The sequence below is a fragment of the Cloeon dipterum genome, chromosome 4 (assembly GCF_949628265.1).
Source record: "Cloeon dipterum chromosome 4, ieCloDipt1.1, whole genome shotgun sequence".
NCBI lineage: Eukaryota > Metazoa > Arthropoda > Insecta > Ephemeroptera > Baetidae > Cloeon > Cloeon dipterum.
The window spans coordinates 35,382,422-35,392,437 of NC_088789.1; the positions used below are offsets into that span (position 1 = coordinate 35,382,422).

A 10,016-nucleotide genomic window follows, 5' to 3' on the forward strand; every position below is an offset into this window, starting at 1 on the left:
TTGTGATTTCTTTGAGCAGCGCGTTGAAGTCGTCCAAAGTGTTGAATATGGCCAGGTGTGATCCGATTTTGCAGCATTCAATGTGCATTAAACTCAAGGCCTATAAGAAAAAAAAAATGAACAAATCATTAGACTCAACAAGACTTTTTCAACATTTGCATACCATTTTGGCCACATATTTCAGGTAGTATTTGTTCCCTGTTGACGTATTGACTGTTTTGCCGCCAGACCCTGATTAATATTTTTTTTAGAATATAATATTTTATAAAAACAAAGAGATATTTACAACTCCCCGTTGTTTTCAACTGGTTCACAGCAGCAGGCTGGAAAATAACGTTTTAAATTATTTTTTAAGATTATACGAAAGCAAAAATCACGTCTGAAATGCAAGGACCGTAATCAGGACACGTGCGGTACTTGGTGTTGATGTTTCCCGTCGGCGATGGGATGATCTGTTGGTTTTGTTAATCAAACAACATGTGAACTAATTTATTTAAATAAACCCACGGTTGATCCTCCTTTGTTGGCGTCCAGGAGGGCCGTTGTCAGGGTTGGATCCGTCCTTTTGCCGCAGTAATACGATTCGGAGAACATTTTGCACTCGTCGTCGTGGCCTTAAACAGAGGAAAGACTTAAAATACTGTCTTTGACGAGGTTTCTGTGCCCACCAATCGATTCCCGAGGGTTGAATTAGTTATACTTGATATTTTTTGCGACTAAAAAGTCCAAAACAACGGGCGAACGTTTTTTCCCGCCAAAACAATATGAATGAGAGAACTGCGCATGCGTCAGAGCTGATTTGAGCACTTTTGCCGAGAGACCGCCTGTTCGAATGACTTCTTTTTCAGATGCAGCCAGGTCTCACGCATGCGCACATCTCGCATTCACATTGTTTTGGCGGGAAAAAACGTTCGCACGTCGCGAAGCACTTTTTGGTCGCTAAAAACATTAATTTACCTAATACGATCCTCAGGAATCGATTGGTGAGCTCAGAGACTTTGTCAAAGTCGGTCTTTAAATTGTTTAATAAATTTTAATTACGAATTGAAGTGCATTTGTCGAGTCCGTCGAAGGAGGACTGCATCAGGGCTGGGTCGTCGACAGTCAGGTCCTCAAGGTTGCGAATTATAAGCTCGGTCATCAGCTGTCCGTACTTAATCTATGCGCATTTGTTTTAAATTTCCAAAATGCCGATAAAATGCAATTTTTACGACTTCGCCCCGAACGCCGCAGCATCGGATGTAGCACTGAAATATTTTTAGATTTAAATTTTTATTTTAATAAAACGGGCGCACCATCAAATTCCTTTTGCTCGGCGCTTGGAGGGCGGACGCGTTCAAAATTTGATCATCGATTTCCTGGTCGCTGACGTCCCAAAGTTCCTTGCAAGTTTCCTTGATCCGCATCGATTTGTTTTCATTTCCCAAGACCTAAATCCACTGAAATTTAGAATATTTAAATGCAAGAATAATAAAATACCTCGCAGAGAAATTGTTTTTCAACAGAACAGAGTTCGGCTCCAAGAATGGAGCTGTTTGACAGGTTGATGAAAATGCAGTTGCCGGCCACTTGCGATGGCGGCCGTCCTCCCTTCCAGTTTTCGCCTGGAAAATCATCCTGACGCCATTTTTCGCCTTCCGAGCACCAAAAATGAGGCCCGGCGCAGTCCAGATTCGAGCCAGAAGTCCAGAAGTCACGGTTTGTTTGATGCGGGTACACTTTTAAATTGTTAAATAATTAAAATTATTAATAGGCGTGATTTGCACCTGCTGCAGGGTATCGATTGACCATTTTCGAGAGGCAGCGCAGTTCATCGTAGTCCGAAACCGAAGCCAATTTCATCCCGACTGAGCAGCAGTAGTTCCAAGCGTCAAGCCAATTCAACTTTTAATTTAATTAATAAAAATATGAACATGAAACTAATAATTTATACTGATTGTTTCGAGAATAAATATTCTTTTCCGCATGCAGAGTTCCAGGAGCCATGTACAAAAAGATCTGAAAATTAAAATATTTCTTTCATTTAGAGTTAAATTTGTTTTTATCTATTTTATACCCTTAATTATTGAATTGCTAAATAGGGTTGACTAAAATTGATTTATTAAAATTTTGCTCTGAATAAAATTGTTACGTTTCTCTTGCAATTGGTCGGGCACTTCGGCTTGCACTGATTGTTAACTACAACGTCGCCCTATTAATTATTTTTATATTAAATTCATTCCAAACGTAATTAATTTTCAACCTGGCAGGCGATGACGTATTTGTGGCTGCAGTTTCTGTCCGTGAGGAGCGATCCCGATTTGTTATTTCTGTCGATTTGCAGGTGGAGGCAGAGCTCCTGGGGGTTGGCGTGGTCCGGCTGGCCGCTCGCCCAGGCCAGCGCGTCGGCGAGGGGACGCGGCCCGGGAATGCACCACGCCCACCTGCCCCAGCCGCCCATGGCGCGGCCCGCCGTCCAGTAGTTCCAGTTGGCTTTGCTCAGCCCCGAAAAGCACTCAAACTCGGACGCCGAGCCGAACCACAAAGGAAAAAGACCCAAATTGCAGCAAAACTGCGCGCTTTGCTCCCACGTGCCCTGGAAATTCTTAATTAAATAATTTGACTTTGATTTTTTAATTAATTTACGAGGAATTTGGAAAAAAGGTAGTTCTTCCCACAGGCTTCGATCCACTTTCCGTACTTTTCGCGGTCTTTCAAAATTCCATTCGCGTCCATTAATGAAGACTGAAAATTATAAACTCCGTAATTTCTATTTTTGTCATAAAGTTTTTTAAATTAGTACATTTTTGGCGCACTTCAAAGCCAAGCAAGAGTCTTTGTACAAGACCTCACTTGCCTGAAAAACCAATTTTTAAAATTTAAATCAATTGGAAAATAAGAAAATTACAACTTCGCATAAGAACGGAAGCTTCGAGACGGAGGAAATCGGCGTCAGGGACAAATTTGCTGAAAAAGCCAACCCTTTTTGCGCCTCTCTTCCGCTAATTTTCTGCTGAATCGTCGCATCGAGGTCGGTATTTTTCCCGCACCACGCAAATTGGAGAAAAGTGTCAGCCCTGCATGAGTCGTTTCCTTCATTCGAGCCAAATGTCCAAATCGAATCGATTTTGAAACCTGTCACATATAGTTACACAAGAAAATTCTTCTCATCTCGCTCAACCTACTTGAAATGACCGACTGGATGAGATTGAGTTTCGAAATGTCCTGCAAGGAAACAAGATTCGAGTTGAAGGAAAGGCAATTTTGCGCTGCCTCTGTTTGCGTCATTACGGTCGAGACGAAGACAAAAGTGCTGTCCCCAACTGTCACAGTAACTCCTGAAATTAATTCCGTCATAAATAGTTCAAATAAATTCTTTTTATTTCCTCAAACCAATCGATTTGTTCACAGCAATCTGTAATAATTATAAAAACTCAGAGGAAAGAAGTGGGCAAAATCTTTGTTCTACCTGCGGAAGTTTGAATTTTCCGCATCTTGAAGATTGGCAGGACTGCAAGAAGTGATTTTCAACCTGACTCGTGGTGGGCGGAGCGAGCGTCGAAGTACTTGATGCCGTAGAAACCGTTCCACTCGAGGGAGACGTCGTTCCAGTCGAGGATGGAGTTGTTTTGATTGAAGAAACAGTCTTTTCACTTGAAAGTGATGAGATAAATGTTCCTGCTCCCGTCGTCTGAGCTGCCTCAAACGCCTTAGATTCAACGAATCCGAATTTTGTCGTTGACTGCTCAACTTCAAGTGTACGATAAATCGATCGAGGGTTAATAAAAATATTCAATGAACCAACCGAAATTAGGCTGAGTTTTTGTTGATTCCCCATCTGTGGAGTAAATTAAAAAAAAACATCTTTGCAATATGAAGAAGAATAAAATCAACCTGTCGCTGGGACGTCAGGCGTGGAAGATTCTTCACAAGAGAGGCAAATTAATTCGAAACTTTTATTTTGTACTGAAGTATGAATCGTGCCTGTTTGCGTGGGAACCTCAGTGCCTGCAGCAGGGAATGTCGTGTTTGTCGTTTCTGCGGCTTCCTGTGGTGACTCAGGGCTCGTGGTTTCCTGTTTCGACAAGGATTCCCCGCTGAAACTGTTCGCATTTCGCATTTTAACGCAAACAATTTAAGTTTACGACATTTTAAAATCATAACTCACGCCTTGTTTATTGCAGTGATGTTTATGAAATGGCCTGTAGTGGGTTTGACTTTGCGATGTTTTGGGATGCATTTTGAAATTCCACAGCATTTCACAATGTACCGACGGCCTCCTGATTATTTTTTATCTTTACCCACCTTGTTTAAAAGTTAATCTTATACCTTTAATCGGTTTATTTTTCCTCCTCTGAGCGTTTGCGACATTTTCATACACCACCTGAAGCAATAAAATTCATGACAGTTCGAAGAAAAGAGGAAAAATCAAAGAATATTTTACAATGAGGATGATGAAAATGACGAGAAATCGTGCGAGCGGCCTGAATTCCATTCGCAACTGCGCGGCTACCTGTCGACAGCAGCAACTGTTTTCAAACAGGACGAACATGTTTTCATTTAGCAAGTAGTATTGGAAAACCTTTTTGAATGATACAACATTCCGCCATCTATTGTGCGAGTATGAAATATTTTTCTAACACATTTAATTTATTCAAGAAAACAGTAGTTTGGAATTACACGAATATATTTATTAATTCCAGAATTTCTCTACTAACATTCAGCAAATCCTTGCAACTGAATTTCCGCGACGATTTCCCTTCCGCACGCTTTGCAAGAAGGTTGGGTGCAGGTGCTGCAGAGGGTCAGGTGTCCGCAGGGCAGGTTCACCTTGGAGACCGACGCATTCCTGCAATTTAGACACCGGAGAAGATCGCCGCTTTTTCCTGCTCCCGCGTTTTCCACAGGTGCAGAGCACATGGGCAGGAACTGGCAGGTCGGTCTCCAGCGGGCGTGCTGGTCGAAAGGGTCGTCGCCCAGGTGCCAGTCCTTGAGGCCCAGGTTGCAGTGGAAGCAGATGGCGCGGTCGCCTCTTCCGGTGTAGAAAAATCCGGCGCGGGCCATTTCCTCCGTTTTCTGCCCGAGACTCGGCGGCCAAAACTCCCGGAACGAGTCCATACGGCTCTTCAGGGTTGCGAAACCAGGGTTCACGGGTGCGCACCAACTCCTGATGCTCAGGTCCAGGAAAAGCAGGTTGCTGGTCTTCAGGAAGTGAAGGTTTGGTCCGTATTTTTCAATTCCGTTCGCCTCGGTGAATGGATTCTCACGGATTTGCCCCTGATGAACGAGTTCCTCTCCGATTTGGACATTAGCGACGCTTCGGCTGTCGCGCAGAAATGGGCAATTGGGGTTCCAACGGAGGTGTTCCCCGTGCGGCGTGTCTCCTTCCTCCCAGCCCCTGACTTCCAGCATGCAAAAGACGCACCTCACTTTGTCCTCCTCGCCCGTGAAGTAAAATCCGCTCCTCGCCAGGTCAAACGGCTTGACAAACTGCCAGTCGCTCTTTTTCACCAGCGAGTACAGACGAAACGCCTCGAACTCGTAGTTTGGCGTCCTGAAAACGCTTCCCAAGGGCACGTTCTTCGAATCGCCGCTGCTGATTGTGCAGTTGAATTTTTCTTGGTGTTTTAGAATCTCCAATCGGGCCATTTCTGCGCCGCGCGACAAATATTTAGGGAAGTCTTGCCTACTTATGGTGAATTCGCAAAAATTGCAATGCAGATTTTGTGTCTTGAAGTACATGCCCACTTCTGCCAGGATGTGGAGCAACTCGCAAGAATACTCTCGACGAAAAGAGGGCGGAAAGGTGAGGAACCGGTGCAGGGAAAGGTCTAGATTCCAGTTGGCAACCCTTGGCCCGTCAGAACTAATTTCATTCTCAACTTGCTGCCTGAAAACAGATTTATTTTTATTTTAATGTGTAATTTCTTAAAGAAAAAAATTGTATTTCGGCTTTGAACGTGATATTTAACAGTTTTAAAGAGAGTAGAATAAATTATTTAACTTACACTTGCTGGGAAGAAGGTCCAGTCCCATTCCGCACGGGATTTGGTGCTCTTCGGAACCCCCGTCGCAGGTATTCAGACATTTCCACTTGTGTCGGCGAGATATAAATGACTCCCAGTTGCGATATTTTTAGTCAGTAGACTTAAAAGTCTGTATGCTTACACGCTTACTTCGTGTTAGACTTTTTCTCCCTGCTATTGATAAGCGAGACGCAAGCGTGGCAAGCATTGGTGATTCCCCCCTCAAAGTTTTCTTTTGAAATGTAACAAGCCTCTCATTACCTAAAGAATTTTAAATTAGTCAGACACACGTGATAAAAAAGTCTCACACTTATATATCTCCTTCACCCACTTGCGAGCTTTTTACACTTAAACTCGAACACGGAAATAAATTATCAGGTTTGTTAAGGCGAGGACGTGTAATAATAAAAATAGGCACAGTCTGAACTGCGCTATGAAATTTGCAATTTTTACATTTTTATCGGAAGAAAAAAACGAAGATTTTTTATTTCACGATTTTGCTTGAGGTTGCGCTCCGCTTGCTGCCGGCGCTGTGATTTTTGTTGAGAGAAAGGCATCGGGTGCGCCTGCTTTATCTACCCAAGCCGGCTAATCGGAGCCGAGTGTCAGAAGCCCGTTTGCATTATCGCGATTTGTTTGCAAAGAGGAAAGAGACACACTAAACTGATAAAAGAAGCAAATTTAAATTGGACTGCATTGCAAAAAAATAGAACGTGTCTGAAGAGTAAAACTAAACACTTAAATGCTAACAAACACACCTATCCCTTTCCTTGCTATACAGGAAAGAAATTCCATTTTGCTTTTTAATTTGCAACATTCTGAGACTTGCTTCAAGCAACAATGGTAAAAATCTCTGATTCTGTGAGCAGCAGCCATGTTTGAATAGGTTTTATACAAAATAATAGGCCGAAAAATATTTTAAAATTGAACAATCTTATTACACATTATTGAATTTACATCCTTTGTTTCTTAAACCTGGCGGACTTTTCCAAATAATAATAAATCTAATTCTGAACTACGACATCGGCTACAACGGCAACGGCAAATAAGAAAACCGAAAACGTTTTTAAGTGGGATATAATAGGTATAATACAATAGTTTCGGCGCGATTTTCTCGACGTTCAGGCGTCCGAAGGACCAAAGGTTCAAAGGTCGGCTATGTGCCCTTTACCCGCTGACGCAAAAAGCGCATTAAATTTTTAACCGAACGCGTGATATTGTAATTTTCCGATTTTTTAACCTGTTTAGCTTAAGGTATGCAACCTGCGAAGTTCCAGCGCGTCTCGAGTTGCATATGTCGTCCCTGCAACACAACAACACGGAATAACGAAAGAGGCGATGAGTCGTTGTTTCCATACCTACAAGTTTATTACCGCAGAAAAGTACAAAATGCAGGGATGAGCGGGGGAGAGAGAGAAAGGGGATGATGGTTCAGGTCCACCATCCGATCATCACAGCAATCATTGGTTATTTATTTTGATCAGTTTGTCTGCTCCATAAAAGTCATGAGCTGTGTTTTGCTCAGTTCAACTAAGCGGTTGGACATTATATTAAAAAAATTATTTGGAAGATGCTATACTCTCGTCGTATTTGAATCAAAAGAACATTAATTTATAGTATATCTCAAATGGTTTAGTAGTTGAACTTTTTTATGTTAAGTGTTTTTATCAATTCAAGCCAGTGTCTTCGTAAAAATAAAAAGAGGAACAAGCATTGACGAGATCCTTAATCTGGACATTGACAGTCGTTTCAGGATTTATTGATTTTCTAAGTAAAACAAGCATTATTATTTTATCGTTCCAATTTATTTGATCTGATTCGATATACCAATAACACACAAGATGGATTGCTTTATTTGATGTCAACACTGGGGAGTTCATTTAGTATGTCGCTGCGGTAGTAATCGATGTTTTTAAAAAGAAAAACACCGATCATGCCACCATTGGTGCCACATCTGAGGTTAAAGTTAGCGCCTTGCACTTGGCCATTGATCGCTAACATCGAATTCCACATGTAAGTCGGGCTCACCGCACTGTCGGTAAGCATCTACACAAAATACAAGTCAGCTGATTAATCTAATCTGCACGTAATAAATGTTCACCCACATTGCAAAATCCCACGGTGGTATCCCGCGCCATGCAAATTATTTTAGTAGCATCGTCTATTCCTTCGTTTGAAGCGCAAGTTACGTTGTCGAATGCCATTGCTGCAACTTTCTTCAGTACGTGCTAAATTTCAAGAAAACCCAAAAACTAAAAATCCACGATCAAATAGATACACATCACTTACCGAGGTGCCGTTGAAAAATATCAATGATGCGCTAACCTTTGATGAGAGATTGTTGAAAAGCGACGCCGTCATCGGATACTTTGCCCCTTTAAATATTTTGCAAAACTTGACGTACGCGAAATTGTCAGAAACAATTTTCTCAATCTTGATCGGTGTGCGAACCACGCCCAGCTGATCAATAATTTTCATTTTCGATACATCTCTGCAATTAAAAGTAATGTGAAAGTTTAGAAGATGTGTTTTTGATCGATATGTATTAGATAAGATCTATAAAAGATATATATATATATATATCGTGTGTTTAGGTTTAACAAAGGTGGATTACGGAAACACAAACTTGGAAGAAAATGGCAACGCTGCGGGCATAAGGACTGCTTTGTAAGTGTTTCAAGGTCAAGTTAAAAATCCGCCCCATTTGAAATTTTTATCAAAACGAAAAATAATTGAATTCGCCACTCTGAGCAGTGCCGTAGCAGAGTATTTATGCAAGCAAATATTTTTTAAAAAAATCTACAAACTTATTACCCTTGAACGTATGCTTTATCCCAAGTCAGGAGATATCTGCCACTGACAACAAGTCCTAGAGCCGTTACCGGGTACGCCTTATCCAGCAAATTAAGATTCACCTGCGTTAAAATCACAATTTCAACGGATTCCTCGAGGTGAGCGACATTTCCCATCACTTACCACGTAAGGGAATTCGCCAGGGTTGGCATCCGTTGCCACTGTCTGTCCCTGCACACCTGCAAAGGGATGAGCAAAAAGATTTTGTGTATAATTAAAAAAAAATGATGTCTCAGTTCAGAGATCCGAATCGGTGGCTCAGAACTTTCAGAGAGAAAGGGGGGAACAACTTGAAAATAATTACTTGTCGCTGTGCCAGGGTTTACCTGATGATATTGCGAATTACGATTGCATTAATATAATTGTTGTGCATCGATATGTATAATGACGTGACTTTTCGGGCGCCCAGCCACAAGGGAGGGCGGAGGGAGAAACTCAGGTACTAATAAAGGCCTCCCTCTCGCGAGCACACAACCTGATCGCACACAGACATTCGCTCTCCTGATTGCACGCGAGCAAGAGTGGAAGAGTGGGGGATGCGATCGTAATATCGTCAGGTAAAACCCTGACATCTCACCGGGGTTTAGTTTTTTCTCTTTTTGAATACAAGTAATTATCCTAAAGGGTGTGTTAACGCATTTTGTGTTTGTTCAATAGGGCAACTCTTTTTTCTATGTTTTAAAAATATTCGATAGTCGTGGCCATTGTGCTAAAAAATCTCTTAATATTACAAAATCTGCTACGCTAAGTACTATCTTTTTCTCTTATCATGTTCCAATAAATTTTCTTTTTCTTTAACTGCGGTTCAATGGACTATTATTCAATTCGGCTGAATAATGATACCAACAGTTCGACTTGAAAATAATTATAATTACGTGTCGCTGCAAGGGCGCAGAGGCAGAGGACGACGCCGAACAAAGTCGTTGACCACTTCATGATGTCCACAGGAAAGAGAGTGTGACATACCGCGCGCCCCGCCAGCTTTTATACCAGTTTCAGTACACGTGCTCGTTTTCTGTCGTGCAGCGTATCAGTTTTTGATCGAGGTCAAAAGGCACAATTTCCAGTACTTGCCGTACTCAGAAAAAGATAACTGAAAAAATAATGATATGTATTTGATAAGAAAAGAAGGCCACAAAATTCGCTATCACCGGAAAC

At 41.8% G+C, this 10,016-nt stretch overlaps 3 protein-coding genes and 1 long non-coding RNA gene across 4 annotated transcripts; all 4 read right to left on the bottom strand.

The window, feature by feature from the left end:
- Positions 1-489: 489 nt before the first annotated feature.
- On the bottom strand, positions 490-1,905 carry LOC135943893 (uncharacterized). Its single transcript, XM_065490561.1, has 6 exons — positions 1,767-1,905; positions 1,480-1,718; positions 1,296-1,430; positions 1,212-1,247; positions 1,042-1,159; positions 490-614 (listed from the first exon to the last, which is right to left on the bottom strand). The coding sequence occupies exons 1-6, from the start codon at positions 1,840-1,842 to the stop codon at positions 490-492; spliced, it is 729 nt and encodes a 242-aa protein (XP_065346633.1). The 5' UTR covers positions 1,843-1,905.
- Positions 1,906-4,147: 2,242 nt separating this feature from the next.
- Positions 4,148-4,504, bottom strand: LOC135941697 (uncharacterized). Its single transcript, XR_010575003.1, has 3 exons — positions 4,424-4,504; positions 4,309-4,363; positions 4,148-4,259 (listed from the first exon to the last, which is right to left on the bottom strand). It is a non-coding gene; the product is annotated as an uncharacterized LOC135941697 (long non-coding RNA).
- Positions 4,505-4,692: 188 nt separating this feature from the next.
- LOC135943894 (baculoviral IAP repeat-containing protein 7-A-like) lies at positions 4,693-5,628 on the bottom strand. The gene has a single exon (XM_065490562.1). The coding sequence runs from the start codon at positions 5,626-5,628 to the stop codon at positions 4,693-4,695; it is 936 nt and encodes a 311-aa protein (XP_065346634.1).
- A 2,190-nt stretch (positions 5,629-7,818) lies between these two features.
- LOC135944400 (uncharacterized) lies at positions 7,819-9,798 on the bottom strand. Its single transcript, XM_065491305.1, has 6 exons — positions 9,734-9,798; positions 8,982-9,037; positions 8,820-8,920; positions 8,295-8,496; positions 8,111-8,233; positions 7,819-8,051 (listed from the first exon to the last, which is right to left on the bottom strand). The coding sequence occupies exons 1-6, from the start codon at positions 9,792-9,794 to the stop codon at positions 7,857-7,859; spliced, it is 738 nt and encodes a 245-aa protein (XP_065347377.1). The 5' UTR covers positions 9,795-9,798; the 3' UTR covers positions 7,819-7,856.
- Between the last annotated feature and the right edge of the window lie 218 nt (positions 9,799-10,016).